The 14,791-nt window shown below is 45.2% G+C and overlaps 2 protein-coding genes across 5 annotated transcripts; one reads left to right on the forward strand and one right to left on the reverse strand.

The window, feature by feature from the left end:
• The first annotated feature begins 38 nt into the window (after positions 1-38).
• Positions 39-3,571, forward strand: LOC102205829 (uncharacterized). Of its 4 annotated transcripts, XM_005739893.2 has the most exons (8): positions 39-103; positions 610-707; positions 797-926; positions 1,066-1,139; positions 1,766-1,985; positions 2,216-2,386; positions 2,899-3,097; positions 3,410-3,571. In XM_005739893.2, exons 4-8 carry the CDS (start codon positions 1,099-1,101, stop codon positions 3,520-3,522), a joined length of 744 nt encoding a protein of 247 aa, XP_005739950.1. In that variant the 5' UTR covers positions 39-103; positions 610-707; positions 797-926; positions 1,066-1,098; the 3' UTR covers positions 3,523-3,571. The 4 variants fall into 4 exon arrangements, with proteins under 4 accessions (XP_005739950.1, XP_013768078.1, XP_013768077.1 ...); XM_013912624.1 differs by lacking the exon at positions 1,066-1,139 and having other exon boundaries at positions 1,740-1,985; XM_013912623.1 differs by lacking the exon at positions 1,066-1,139.
• A 706-nt stretch (positions 3,572-4,277) lies between these two features.
• Positions 4,278-14,591, reverse strand: arl6ip1 (ARL6 interacting reticulophagy regulator 1). The gene is made up of 6 exons (XM_005739892.2): positions 14,421-14,591; positions 13,513-13,646; positions 11,747-11,866; positions 8,340-8,457; positions 7,575-7,659; positions 4,278-5,188 (listed from the first exon to the last, which is right to left on the reverse strand). Exons 1-6 carry the CDS (start codon positions 14,454-14,456, stop codon positions 5,070-5,072), a joined length of 612 nt encoding a protein of 203 aa, XP_005739949.1. The 5' UTR covers positions 14,457-14,591; the 3' UTR covers positions 4,278-5,069.
• Between the last annotated feature and the right edge of the window lie 200 nt (positions 14,592-14,791).

The following is a 14,791-nucleotide window of genomic DNA, read 5'->3' on the forward strand; positions in this document are numbered from 1 at the left end:
TCGACACGAAGCTCGACCCACTAGCGCCGCCGTCTTCAGCTGCTGTTCCTCCGCCGCCCGCCAGGGGGAGCGCAGCAGTATCGATGATGTTTAGTTTTGTCAGGTGAAAACTGGTCCATCATCACAAGATGCGATGAGATGTGACTTCTTATAACACAAAATAGTAGTAGATTAATAGTAATGATAGTAATACAGTATCATTTTAATAACAACAACAGTAAAACTCATTTTTAATCATTTCTTTTCGTTTTTTCTTCAGGAGGAAAGTGAGTGCATTTATAATGACGGTAATAATAGTTATGACAAACCTAGTTTGAGTAGCAATCATAATTCTAAAATGCTCTATAAGTCATTTCCACCCATCCACCATGGGGTCTTGTCCTGAAGGTCAGAGATCAAAATCTTTCTGGGGGTCAAAAGCCATAAATTGGGAATCTATTTAGGTGTCAGTCCAGTCAGAAAACACACACTGTGGACTTGATAAGATAAGATAGATTCCATATAATTTAGAGCTGATTTAAATTTGTAAACACTGGATTTTATGTGTGAGGGCAGATTATTCCAGAGAAAACCTGGTCACATTTCGGGGGGTGTTTCTCTGTCCTTTAGATCTCACTGCTGAAGGAGAATCCATAAAAGTGGCCATCACTGCATTGAACATGCATGGACAAAGGAACAAGTGCCTTCATTTGGATAGCGGGAGACCTGTGAGAGCAAATAAATGCATTCAGTTTCATCAGAAATGTTTTATTCTGAAGATACAGTAAATTAATTATTTTTATTTTCCATCTAACAGTCCAGGAGTAAAAGGCAGGTCTGCACATGATAAAGCAGGATCACTTTCCAGAGAGAAAATGTCAAAGTAAACCCGTCTGTTTTCATCACCGTGGCAACATGTTTCCACAGAAACAGCTTCATTATCACAGGTAAGTCGCTACAGAGCGTGATTCCTGCTGTAATGATCGAACACATCTCTGTCAGCTTTCTGTATATGAGAGCGTCCTGTGTGGTGACTGTGCTGAGGTCACCACATCTGTGATTTTACTACATGTTCACTGTCAACAGGAAGAAACAGGCAGTTTGTCTGCAGGGGTTGCCATGGTCGTGTCCCTTTCAGCGGTCTGGGAACTTGGACTTGAGTCACTGGTGTTTCCTAGTTTTCGATTCTTGTTTCTTAGTTCTTGTGACGCCATCTTTGCTTCCTGTTTTTACTGTGTGATCTTTCCAGAGATGTGTTTCAGGTCTACGTTATCGTTTCCTCGTATATTCCTCCCTTCTCTCCTGTCTGTTTTCACTGTTCCCTCTCCCTAAGTCTTTTATTCTTTCCAGTTTTTACTGTTTTACTTTTGGATATTTTACCTTTTGTTTCCTGGTTCTGGATGAAGCATCTTTCTGTCTTTTTGGGCCTGTTAAGTTTGACTTTTTAATAAAAAGGTGGTTAAGTGTGCACGTAAAAGAAAAACAGCATTCTCACACACACACACACACACACACACACACACACACACACACACACACACACACACACACACGCTGATGCCATGTGTTTGACTGACATTTGTCACTGAGCAGTTGAACAGGTGTACCTAACAGAGTGGCAGGGTGTGTGAATTGTTGCGATTGTGATTAGACGATTGGTTTGTACCTGTAAGATTATGTTTATCTTTTGTTATTCTAAATGTAGACGAATGACATTTTAAGTGTTAACGGTGAAGTGTTGTTCATGCTCAAAGAAGCAGGTCCTTTGATTTCTGTACAAACACAGTGAAAAGCTGCAGTTACACCTGAGCCTGACAGAGCTGCAGAGGTCTGACTGCACTGTGACCGAGGCACAGGACGAGACGATGGACGGCTTCAGCCCGGCTTCAGCCCGCTGTGGTCCTCGCTGCCAACATCAACCTCAGCGCTTTAGACCGAGACCCATGCATCAGAGCACCCTGAGCCTGGGCGACACGCCGCCCTGCTACACCACCACCCACACCCAGGTCTCCTCCGTGCAGTCGCTGTTCGTGTGGATCATCACGCATCCACAGTCTCTACAGTTCACATCTGATTAGTCAATCTCTACCTTCTTAGAGTTTATGTTTTCACTAAAAATAGAATACAGGTTCTAATGGTTTTATTTTACATGTCAGTAATGTATACGTTTAAACGTCCTACAAATCCAGCTCTCGGGTACGGTTCTAGCCCTTCCCTCTCCTCTTCTCCTGGTCAGAGTTATTCCGGCAGGTCGGCCGATGGACGTCCTCTCGTCTTCCGCCTCAGAGACCCCAGCTTCCCCTCCCAGCACCGCAGCCAGCTGGATCTCCGTGACAACAACATGCCGCCGCAGAGTGTGCTGCAGTCACACAGCAAAGAGGTGTACGCGCCCCAGCACGTGACTCCGGTGAGGCGGAAAACCGTCTTTCAGATGGTTAAAGACAGACTCTGTATTTTAAGTCTTTTATCTACTTACATTTTTACTTCCATCATATTTCTAGAACTCTTCTTTTGTGCCTGCATGAATGAGGAAATATTAACATGCTTTATTTCTTTGTGTTGATGCAGTTAAGAGGTCAGAGTTGTTTCGATCTGTTGTCTTTCTGTAGTCACAGTTTTTTCATCCCAGCTTTTATCTCAGTAAGTTGTCACATGACCACATGATGATCTGCCTGGACCCTGAATCGTTTACCTGCATTAGAAGCATATTTTATTAGGGGAAGAAATCAGTTAATGCCAAATCTTCCCTCACTTATAATTAAAATTATGTTTGGGAGACTTTTCTTTAATTTCAACTTTTTATTTTAGACTTATCTAAATTTTAAAATAACTTATACATGAATTAAAGTAAAGCTACTGGCTGTCATGAAATATTATGACTATATATTAAGGACAGAACCAGCTTCTGCTTCTCTCCAGAGAGTCGACCCAAAGTTGGAAAACTGGACTCGGTACAACAGCAGCCGCGCCATCAGAGAGCTCATCAGTCAGCATCAGCATCATCCACCCGAGTGCCAGAGCACCTACAGGACGGAGCACCCGACCCCGGAGTTCGACGGCTTGTCACTGCAGGCCAGCGGCAGACAGACACAGCGGCACCGACACGACATCCTGACAGGTAACGCTCACAGCTTGTGTCCTTGTGGTCACAGTAATAACGGACCGCGCAGCGCTGTCTTTGAGCGGCGCGCTCAGCCACAGTAACGCCATAAAAATCGTATCGTTTCTTAACAGGCAAACTGTTTTAGCAATCCTGCTTTGTACAGAAAAATGCAGCAAAAACAGAATATCAGGATAATTAATCTCTGCTGTGTGCAACTTAATAAAAACTACCAGTAATAACTGTGCATACACTTTCAAAGTATTCCACAGAGGAATAAACTGATTTTCAGTTAGCTTTGCTGTTTGGACATTTGTTCCCTGTCTGCAGGTGAACCGACGCAGGTGTTTGAGCCGGGGAAGTCCAGCAGACGGTCCAGAGATCAGCAGCTGTGGGCGACCAGACGCTGGGAGACGGACTGTACTGCGTTCAGACTCTACTGATAGGAAGTAACGCCACAGCAAACCTCCATTAAATGTGCAAACCCTGTCAGGACTCTGTGGTCTGCAGATGCTTCTCAGAGCATTCCTATATGATGCAGGAACAGCATTTCTCCTCCAGGACTCAGTGAACAGAAACAATAAGTGAACTTTAACTGAAGGGGCTCAGATGGGCAGGAAAACACAGAAATATTAAAATCCAAAGCCCACGAGAGGCTCCAGCAGGGAGTCGACCGCCAGCTTTACAGCATAAATAAACACGTTTACAGCCGGACAGGTGAGACACAGGTGGCTGTAGCTGCTAGCATTTTTATAGCATCATCTGACCAATGACATGGCTGCTGTGAGGTACTAACAGACACGGCAAGAAATATTGGTGAAATTCTGGCTGTTACTAATCAGCAGGTCTGTGTGATACAAGCATACAGTGTGTGGTGATTGCTAAGTTATCAGCTAATGCTATCACCCTCTCATCCAAATATCACTACTGGACCCAAAATTCTAGGGTCCTAAGCCACTAATGAAAGCCCCCCACCCAGTTTAACCAACAATAAAAGCTTCAAATCTGAGAGAAATATTCAATCCTGTACTCCCACTGTGGTCCAATAACGTGCCAATGATCAGTGGGTCGGATCACTGTGGAGCTGTGAGGTGTTTGGTCCTGAGAGAATACACGGCGCAGGTGTGCTGCCAACGGTCAGGACAGTGCAGGTCTGGAAGGAGGGCAGGGCTCACACACATGAAGACCAAGAAACAACCTCATTTAAATCACTTTATTCGTGTGTAAAGATCTCCAATAAACACAAATAATGAAATGAGTTGAAATACCAGAAATAAGAAGACTGAGGAGAAACGAACACATAAATAACAAGAAAAGGACAGACGGGGACAGAGAAGAAAGGGTGGGGCCTATTTACAGAGACGCCCCACGTCACCGACGCACTGTGGGGTTTCATCCCAGCACTAACAGAGTCCAGCTAGCAGCGGTACAGCAGTAGGCCTGTCTCTACGAACAGTTTCAGCTCCGCTTCAAATCCAGTTTTGTTTTCAGCACTAAATTCAAACACAAGTGAAGCAGAAGAAGCACAAAAACGTAAAAAGACCTGCTGTTAATTCCCCCCCCCCCAAAAAAATAATCATTGCTGTCTGAGAGGTTAAAATGAGGCAGCAATGCTACACAAACTGCTCAGTAGTCTAAGTAGAGGGAACGGCTTTGAAAGCATCGACGCCTTCAAGCGAAGCACAGCTGATCTAAGAAACAGAAGGATGATGTTTGACTGGGACATTTCCACGTGTGATCACCTTCATTTGGTGGCAGCATGCATGGCAGGTTAATTCAAAAGCAAAATAAAACCTTGTGTGTGATGAGGTTTAAATGTGTGTGTGAGAAATGAAACTGTGTGAAAATCAAAACAAAGTGCAGAGACCCGGGCAGCAGGAGGACTTTTTAAACTCCCCTGCTCCTTTTTCTTCACTTTCCTCCACTTTCCCATCGTCCTGTTGCGTTTTCTCGTCTTGCAGAGATTCCCCTCTTCACAGCGAACGCTCATCTACTCGTTCTTCTTCTCCTTCTGCTTCATCAGTTTGTTGATCTCCCTCTTGGCCATGCCGGCGTACTTCGTGATGATGCCGTGCTGGTTCAGGCCGGGCAGCAGCAGCAGGAAGCTCACTGCAACGAGAAGAACAAAAAAGTGTGCAAAGATTTTAAATCGGACGCTTTGAGCGCTGAAACGTTTACAGACAGCACCTGATGAACTTTGACACGCTGCCTGTGTGTCTGAAACCACAGTTTGCTCCTGTGAGAAAAATGAAATCATCCAAACCTGACTGTCACAAAACTGAAGGTCAAAGGTGAAAGTGGCTTTAATTTTCTTACTTGCCAATAATCTATCATAGTGAAACACCTGCAGGCTCTTATTTTGAAACAGAATTTAAACTAACAAATAAAAAATAAAACTGCTCTTATGCTGCCACCAGGGGGCAGCGCCTGTGATCGAGTAGAGAAAGAACACCTCATGGTTGCGAGGTCAAATTAATGAAACGGTTAATTTTGCACACGCTCAGTCTAATGACCAGAGAGGATTATCCGGGATGATCAGGCGGCACACGCGTCCGGTTTCAACCCACCAGGATCGCTTTGAATGGACAGACCGATGGACGACTTCAGTGTGGCTGCATCGAGCTTTCCAACCACCAATCACAGCAGGGATAAAGTGACGGCGTGTCGATGGTTTCAGGTTCTGCTGTATTCTGCAAGACTGACCGATATGAAAAATACTTTCACTCTGTCAGATCAGCGTTTCCCTTCAAAGCCAGCATCGGCTGAAAACCTGCGTTGGTTTTCACGGCTCACTTGGCATCACTCCCCGTGTTCATGTCAGAACAATCAGTGACTTGTTCACAGCTTTCACTCAGCTCTCTGAGCAGTGACTCACTGACACCGCACAGCCCGAGGAACATTAGCCACTGATTTAAGAAAGACTGTGAGGAGCCACTGCTTGTACTCCACCCGCTGCTTGTACTCCACCCGATGCTGGCAGATGAAGTCTTCACATGAAAGCAGCTGCTTAACCAGACGAGCCTGAAGAGCAACCAGATTAAAACCCACAGTCACATGACCTCTGATTGCCTTTCTGCTCTGTTTCTGTCAGAGGAACACTCGACATGTCTCAGCTTATGTAAGTGGGGATTAGCCCACTCACAGCTCGCCAGACCTGCTGATCTAACCCCCCCCCCGGCAGCTTTAAGACGTGTTCGCCCTCTGCAGCGGTGAGACATGGTTTCAGGTTTTACTGCACGTTTCTGTAAAGACTTCCACAATCAGCCCCATTAATAATGAATACCCCTGATCCACTCAGAGCCACATGCAGAGCTTCAAACATGCAAAAACCTGCCAAATATCAAAGATAAATATCAGTCTAAAGCACCATCGGCCATTAAATTAACTTGAACACAGAAGCATTTAAAACTGCTGATGAACACGAGTGCCCCTTCCTCTTCAGTCACGTACGAGTTTCTGTCCGCAGAAAATGCACGAAAGGCTCAACTTCCACATTCAGCGAAAGCAGTTTTAAAGAAGGACCCGAGAGCAGAGACGAGCATTTAAGGTTTCTCATTTTAATCCCGACACTCTGCGAGCCTCGGGCCTTTCATTAAAACCGAAATCTCTTAAAACAGAATGAAGGTGGGCGGGGTCTGCAGGCACGCCTTCAGCAAAATGTCAAAGACTATGTCCACTTCAGCCTGTGTGTGAAGGATTACACAGAGGTTTAAGGACATAAATCATTGTGTTCTGGAGCGACAGAGCAGAGGAAGCCAAACCAAGAGGTGAACAAGTCTCACAGTATTAACTGTCCGGGTCCCCCCCCCACAGAAGAACTGAAAAAAGAAAGAAAATCAGCCCAGGACAGAAAAAGAAAGAAACGGGCAGTGTGGGATGAGCAGCAAGCTCTTGTTTCTCTCTCTCTAAAAGGAGTGTAACACCTTCTTTAAAGGTTGCTGGCATCATCCAAACAGGTCTGCAGCTGAGCGCCGGAGTTTCACCTGGAAGCCGGGAACACGGCTCGCCCTCAGCTTGCTCTCCTACATCGTCTCTATCACAAACCCCTGAAGCCACATCGGAGTTTGTTTTTGACCTGATGTGGAGTTTGTGCAAAAACATCTAATGCACAACAACAAACTGAAGAGCACATTTAAAATAAAATCTGGCATTAGAGTAAGACTTGTGTCGTTTTATGTCAGAGTGGTATTGAAGCGTGTTTACAGTGAGACCCGATTACTGATACAAAGCCCAAACCTGACGGCACACGAGGTACGAGTGCTTTACCTTTGGTAGTCACACCGGGTCTGAACCGCTCACCAGATGTTTGCCTAATAATATTATTAAAAGTGACTTGACAGCTCAACAATTTGAGACATGAAGGAGCGTGTGATTGGACAGCAGCCAGCAGGGGAGAGTGCAGGAAAGAAACCCACAAAGATATGAGTGAAACATGGCTGATAACAGTGGCGATAAACAAAACAGTCTTTTTGTAGTCAAGTGAAAGTATACTCACCGATCAGGTACGTCAGGAACAGGTTGTGCACCTGCTGTCCGATCCAGGCCACAGCCAGCAGGCTGCTGATCACTGAGGCAAAGTACTGTGGAGATCAGGAGGTCAGGTTACATTCAGCTCAATTTCATTAGCAAGTCATCATTCAGAAAGAAGAGTCAGAATGGCCACTGAATGAGAACGAGTCACACAGGCTGTGAAAAACTCTGTTCTGGCTGCCCATGACCCAGTTTGAGGTCTGCTAAGTGGAGCAGCAAAGTCAGATCAGCTGATATTTTTATCTGGAGCACAGAGAGAGCTCCCTGTTGTAATAAAACTTCCATTTACTGCAGCTTATTTGATTCATTCAGGTTCCCTGTAGCTCAGGGCAAGTTAGACTTTAACTCTGCTCAGACCAAAAGCAAAGGTCAGACTGTTTTTGGGACTAAACGCTTGCCTTCAGCAGCCAATCAGATACAGCCCCTTCACTGTGCACGCTAAGCTAGCCTACAAAGATCAGCTTATCAGAACTTTGTGCAAATGTGATTCATTTTGGAGCCTGGGAACATTGTGGGAAGTTTAGTGCCTCTTCTTCACCGACTGCAACACGGTCAAAAGCTTCCAACTACAAACACACAGCATGGCTGAGACCAGCAAGAGGCAGCCGATTACACTGCAACTACTATAGTGAGGTGTTTAGTTGCAACATCAGATGCAGGATTGGGAATTTATGTCTTAAAAATGCTGGTTTTGGAGGGGTTGGGATCAAAGTGAAAGCTCTGAGCGTACCATTTTGGGTTTTTCCTCCTTGAGGGTGCAGAGGCGCTTCCACCAGCCCACGATGCGGCGCTCAGTCTTCACCAGGTTCCCACAGATCTCGTGGAAACGCTGCTGCTGCTCGGTGGTCCTGCAGGAGCAGAGTTCAAGGTGTTACAGACAGTGGCTGCAGAGTTTCTGCTGAGTTAAAGCTCAGGCCTGAAGAAAGGTTTTCACCAACATTTCCTAATCTCACCATCAAGAGGAAGCCAGTGAGTCACACACAGCCGCCTGCAACACTTAGCTCTATTTAAACCAATGAGAGTGAGAAAAAAAAAAAAAAACAGTGTTGTTGCATTAACGTTTTTAATGTGACCTAATAAATGTCAAAGCTCCATTAGAGCTGAAACGATCAGCTGACTCACAGATGATCAGCTGCAGCAGGCACAAATATTTCAGATCACGGGGCAAAAAACTTCAATATCAGCTTCTCAGCATATTTAAACTTCCTCACTTTCTGCTTTAGAAAATCCAACCTACAACAGGAGGAGGTCCACCTAACCTCCTCCTGTCACCAGGTAACAGCACTGAGTTGCGGTTGCTTAGCGGCCCAGCTGACTGCAACTTGTGCTGCTCTGAGCTTAAGCAGAACCAGAACCAAGAACCTGATCAGGGGAAGAACTGGGTCTACTGAACACAAGCTACCAGCTGGATAAGAGGCAGGAGAATAGAATCCTCCATTTATAAAACGTGTACCTGACAAACCATAAAGGAGACACAGGAGAGGTGCTGCCCATCAACATCACTACAGGTACAGAGTAAACTCTCCCGGGCTGCTCGCAGCACAAACCAGCTCTGCTTGAAGTTCAGTTCCAAACTTTCTCACATTCTGGAGTTCAGTAAGACAAACAAGCAAAATCACTGACAGGTGGAAGTTTCACTGTTTGGGAATCACCCAACAACAATCTCCGACCATAATTTGCCTCACAGCCAATAAACTGGAACACCACATCCCACGCTGCACTGCTGTGAAGGCTAAAGAGCTCAAACAGTGAAGGACAAGAGGGGACAGCTGGGAAGAGTGACCTCTATTTTCTGCTTCGCCATCGCTCCCTATTTCAGTCCTTGTTGTCGGGGAGCCAAACAGGGACCGTGACCAGCTTCGTGTTACAGACTCGCACAGATACGCCAGCTTTCTGCCGTCTCAGTGAGATCAAAGGACATTTGTCAGGCTCTGCAGACAAATAGCTCATCATCCCGAGGCTGTAACCGAAAATGTAAACAGGCTTTTTAATCTCCCTACATAAACCAAGCCCCCAGTGGTAGATTAAAAACAAGCGAGAATCTCAAAAACTGTACATCATCACCCAGAGGCTGTGTTGAGTGTGAAGCAGTGCAGGTCACGCTCTGCTGATGCAAGCTTTTATATCAGCTGGAGGATGAGGTGCAGCACACCGTGCCAACTGAAGGCTGTTATCCTATCCTGTCCTGGGTGTCTGGTTGTCACCATCCAACACAAACAGCTGAATCAACGGGCTGCTCGCCAAGTGCTGGCTACTGCCGAAGCTTCGTGAAGCCGTGGGACAGTCTGCCATTTACCTCGAACTGAAAATGAAACGCCCCTTTGGCTGCAGGTCTCTAATAATCTAGTTTGTTATGTTTTACTAACAAACAAAGAGGATGAGAGGTGCAGCTCAGCCAACAGGCTTTACAACTCGTCTTAACCAACTAACTCTCCAGGTGAGCCGCCCTCATTATGAAGGCGGGGCAATTTTACACAGTCAGTTCTGTAGAGGCTTTCAAAACCATCGGTTTCCCTACACATGCACGTTTTGTTGGGCAGGTCGCGTGGACTTACTGATGACCATCCTCCGAAAACAAACTAGGACGGTCCAAAATTCAGCTTGGACCCATTTTCATGTAAATAGCAGTAGAGCAGGGCGACGTGACCAAAAATATTTATCACGATATACATGTGAAAATTTGCAATAACTGACGATATAACTGACACCAGACAAAATACTTTACAACTCCACAACTTTATTTGTGCAAAAAAAAAAAAAGTCAATGTATTTTCACTTAAACAAGCAGCTGTTTGTTTTTTTTAATGTGCATTAAAGTTACATAAACATGTAACAGTGCAAATGCAAACTCCTCGCTGACAGTTTAACCAAAAGGCATTTCCAGTGGAAACTAGACGACACACACACACACACACACACACACACACACACACAGTAATATTATGTTGAAGTGCAGTACGTATCACTCCGCGAGGCTCCGCCTACGATAGCCGTAATGCTCTGACAATCCACCAAGCACTAAAGTACTAAAGCATCTGACAGATTTTCGAGCGCCGTGCACATAAAATCGTCTCGAGGTCAGTAAACACAGAGTTCATACATAAGGCACACGGGATTATAAGGGGCTCTGTCGACTTTCAGAAAAATCAAAGGATTGATTTTAAGTGCGCCGTATTTTCCAAACAACACGGTAATAACGACGGCCCGGTAGCATGCGCTACCAAAAATAGTGCTTTGTTGTGTATCTGATGGACGAAAGCTAAACCAGTTCCACACCAGTGAAGCTGCATTTTTACAAACCAGTTCAGGTTCATCGTTTCATTCAGCGATCCGCTTTCGCCCTTCTCGTTCTCCGTCATGCTTTTTCCGCCATGTGCGTATGAAAACAAAGGCACAGCGCATGCGCGTTTTACCCACTTTCTATCACCATATTTCATTTTCTTATCGTTGGCTGACATTGTAGCGGTATTACCGTGAACGGTATGATATGGCCCAGCCCTAAATAGCAGTAAATAAAAGCAAAACCCGTGTGAGACATGAACTGTTTCTGGCTTCTACAGCAGGCCAGACCACCACTGCTTTAAACCGGCACAGCTGGAGGGAAACCCCCCCCCCCCCACCTCCTGTTTTTGTTTTTTTAAACCATACGTCTTCCTTCTCTCTGCTCACCTTTCCCCTTCAGCTTCATGTTACCTCAGAATTTATTAGCTTCCTCCTCAGTGGACTGTTTAACTGGTTATCGTCCAGTTAGACCATGACATGTGTTGTGCTCACTCACACAGCTGTTCTCATTACACCATCTGAGATCACCCTCTCTGTTGCTTCATCACTTCTGACTTGCAGGAAAAAAAAAATCAAAGACACAGAAACAAAGTCATATGAAGCTGCTTCGCTCATAGTTAAGACTGAGTTGGAACGATCCTGAAACCCTGATAAGCATCCAGTTTCATCCTCCTGTGGAAGTCTGTTGAACGTTGCGATAATATACATCGTCCTCTTTCACAACTCAGTTTAGTCAAAGACCAAAGCTGGAGGTCATCTCTGAAGCCAGAGTGATGTAGGAAGCCTTCAGAACTGACTGACAAAACAGGAAAACCTGTCTACATAGGGGCGAAGCAAACATGACAGAGCTCTCACCACTTATTGGAGCCAAACACTCGGGGGGCGAGGGTGGGCACCAGGTAGTCGGCCAGGCAGAGCAACATGACGGTGCAGGACAGGCCGGTCAGCACTGATGGGTCCAAGTAGTAGATGAGCCTGGAGGACGAACACAAAACAGGCAGAACGGGTTTGAACATTTCATTGTTTAAAATCACGCCTTCATTTTGTTACGATTTGGGGATCTCTGCTCATGAACGCTGGAGCGTACAAAGCACCTGCAGCTGAAAGACATGAACACTGAGGGTGTGTGAAACAAGCAGGAAGGCATCAGAAACAGTGCAGCAGTGTTCCAGTCTGGATTCACCTTCAGTAGATTTCAGGAATAACCTAATAACGGCCCAACCGAAGCTCATTTAGCAGAAGCTAATCTGCATTGTTTTGCTTTGTGTTTCAACAATGTGGAAAAGATTAACATTAAGCTGAGTGTTCTGACAACCAGCTGGAAAACTGTAATTAGGACACTCGTTTTACATCAGTGTGGGCTTGTATTACTTGTCACAGGCAATTAATTATTATCGTATTTAGTAATAAATCAGGCCTCAAGAATCAGCCTGCCAAAGCCTCCATTTCACCCCGCAGGATACAGGTTACACTGCTGTTCTTTCTGTGGTGACGCCTGCTTTACTAACCGAGAGCACAAGTGTCTGGAAGAGAGTAAGAGTAGTGTGACTGACAAAATCATCGTTTTGGATTTCTTTGGTTCATCGATCTGAAAACTAAAAACATCTGTTTGTTAGCGGTTTTGTAATCGTAGTGCTGCTCTGACAACATCACGGTCTGAGCTTGAACACTACAAGAAACAGTTCAAATGTCTACCGTGGTTTTTCTAGTGGTTTAAATAAGAGTGTGTGTGTGTGTGTGTGTGTGTGTGTGTGTGTGTTGACCAGAAGCCGCACACTGGAAGCGGACCTGTATTAGCTCTGCACCCTGTTCACTCATGGTTGTAATTATACGACTCATTTAAGTTAACAAAAGCAGACAACACTCCACAGCTAACTCAGTTCCACAGGGCAAAGATAGAAATGGCTGCTGTGCACCACTAACACGTTACACATCCTAAATTACACCATCCAGAGCTGCCGTGCAATTATAGCAGTACGTTAGCAGACAGGAAGGCCTCTGTGCAGTACAGACAGTTGAAGGATGGGAAACGAGCAGAGATACTCCAAGAGAGATTTTACCTAGAGACAGAATCACCTGCACACAACAGTTGTAAGAAAAGTGCAAATGGATAACAAAAAGTGACATTACAACCAACCCAAAACCAGAAAAGACTTACAGTTATGATGTGACTATAGCCCTATGTCAAATACTTAAAGTAGTTTTTGAATAATTTATACTCCTGACTGAAGGTAAATCTACATAAAGACACACTTAAACAAAATGTACTACAAAATAATAAATCCAGGGAATCCACCAGAATCTTAAAATACTGTGATGGTCAACCAACCATCAGACTGCTGATTAAATCAGAAAAATACCTGATCAAAGACATAACACTTTGTACTGTTAGTTTTACACTGGAAGAAATAAATCTGAGTAATTCCACCTTGGTTTACTTTGCTCAGCTAATCTGAGATCAAACCGGGCTGCTTTTAGTCGCTGGCAGATGTAAACTATAAAAATTGAATATAAGACATGGCCAGCCTCTCCCTGCTCTCCTGTAACAGATAGCTATCACTGCTGAGAGGAAGGAAATGTGTGGTGCCAGCTGTGTAGCGCCCACTCTGAAGCAGACTCACAGGAAGAGCACGGTGGTCGCGCCCATCAGCGCTCCGGGGAACCAGGGCTTCTCCCAACGCAGGACCTGATCCCCAGCCAGGATCACCTCACGCCAGCACTGCAGCTGCTCTTCCAGCTGGGCCGTCTCCTGGGCCTGAACACACAAACAAACCTTTACACATTACCTAACTGACCACCAAACTGTGCGATATCAGTGTAATCTGAGGGGATTGTGTACTCAGGAGGGCAGTCTCTCCAGGAGTTAGTATAAAGGTGACATTACTGTGCTGCCTCTGGAAGAGCAACTAGCACCTTTAAAGTCATATAATGTGGGTTTATCCTGCTGTTTCACACACAGAGCACCTGAATGTAACGATACTCCTTTATATGGCTCTCAGTTTGTGTGTTTTGTGGCCTAGAAGTCTATTTGAGAAGCAAATTGATAAACAGGGTGTGTATCTTTGGTGATAAGACGGCGCAGTGACAGTGCACTACACGTAGAAATAACCGGGGACAAACACAGGCTGTCAAACCACGTCGAATGAGCGTGTGATGACTCGATCTCAGTTTGTTTTAAAGCTTTAAAATGATTTCTGCGTTAGGGCGAGGCAGCACCTCCACAAAAAGGAAGCGTCCCCGCTGCTGAAGCTAAAATAAGCATGCTAACTAGTCAGCGAGCTAAGGTTAGCTGCGGTCAGCACGGACGGACGGATAAGCGATCAGGGTTAAATCGCTTAGCTTAGACTTTTCAGCTGCCCCCATGTGCAAAGTTCACACTATTTACACGAATCTCTAAACACCACAGTAGTGTTAGCGCCGTCAGATTAGCAGCGACGTGTGAGGCTAACTCTCCTGCTACAAACACGCCTACATCGAACACGAGCCCTTAAATTCGCCATAGTGGGTTTTAAAAATGCTTCATACTTACCATCAAGTTCACGCTTTTGTTGTCTCCTTCCGCCATTATCTCTAAACTGAGCGGCCTACTTTCTAATGTGGAGTTCTTTTATGAGTTTTCGGAGAAACGACCAACAGAAGGACAGCACCCTCCGCTCCCGTTAGCTTCAGCGCCACTAACGGTCGAGCCGAGGAGGCAGGATGTTTTTAACTGTTTTTAACCTACGTCACACATGAGGAACTCTGGGTAATAGAGTTCCAATATCAATCCTTGTAGGGCTGCTCGATTATGGCAAAAATGATAATCACGATTATTTTCACTGAAATTGAGATCACGATTATTTGACGATATTTATTTAACCCTTTAAGACCTACTATAGAACCAAGTCCACCAGAGCTTAT

The sequence above is a fragment of the Pundamilia nyererei genome, unplaced genomic scaffold (assembly GCF_000239375.1).
Source record: "Pundamilia nyererei isolate P.nyererei 1_Seehausen unplaced genomic scaffold, PunNye1.0 scaffold00095, whole genome shotgun sequence".
Taxonomy (NCBI): domain Eukaryota; kingdom Metazoa; phylum Chordata; class Actinopteri; order Cichliformes; family Cichlidae; genus Pundamilia; species Pundamilia nyererei.

Coding starts and splice junctions, on each gene's coding strand:
- arl6ip1 (XM_005739892.2), bottom strand. CDS start 14,456: ATGGCGGAAGGAGACAACAAAAGCGTGAACTTGATG. Junction 13,647..14,420: donor ACAAAAGCGTGAACTTGATG/GTAAGTATGAAG, acceptor TTGTGTGTTCAG/GCCCAGGAGACGGCCCAGCT. Junction 8,458..11,746: donor GTGTTTGGCTCCAATAAGTG/GTGAGAGCTCTG, acceptor CTGCTCCTGCAG/GACCACCGAGCAGCAGCAGC.
- LOC102205829 (XM_013912623.1), top strand. CDS start 823: ATGATAAAGCAGGATCACTTTCCAGAGAGAAAATGTCAAAGTAAACCC. Junction 927..1,765: donor AAACAGCTTCATTATCACAG/GTAAGTCGCTAC, acceptor GTACAAACACAG/TGAAAAGCTGCAGTTACACC. Junction 2,387..2,898: donor CGCCCCAGCACGTGACTCCG/GTGAGGCGGAAA, acceptor GCTTCTCTCCAG/AGAGTCGACCCAAAGTTGGA.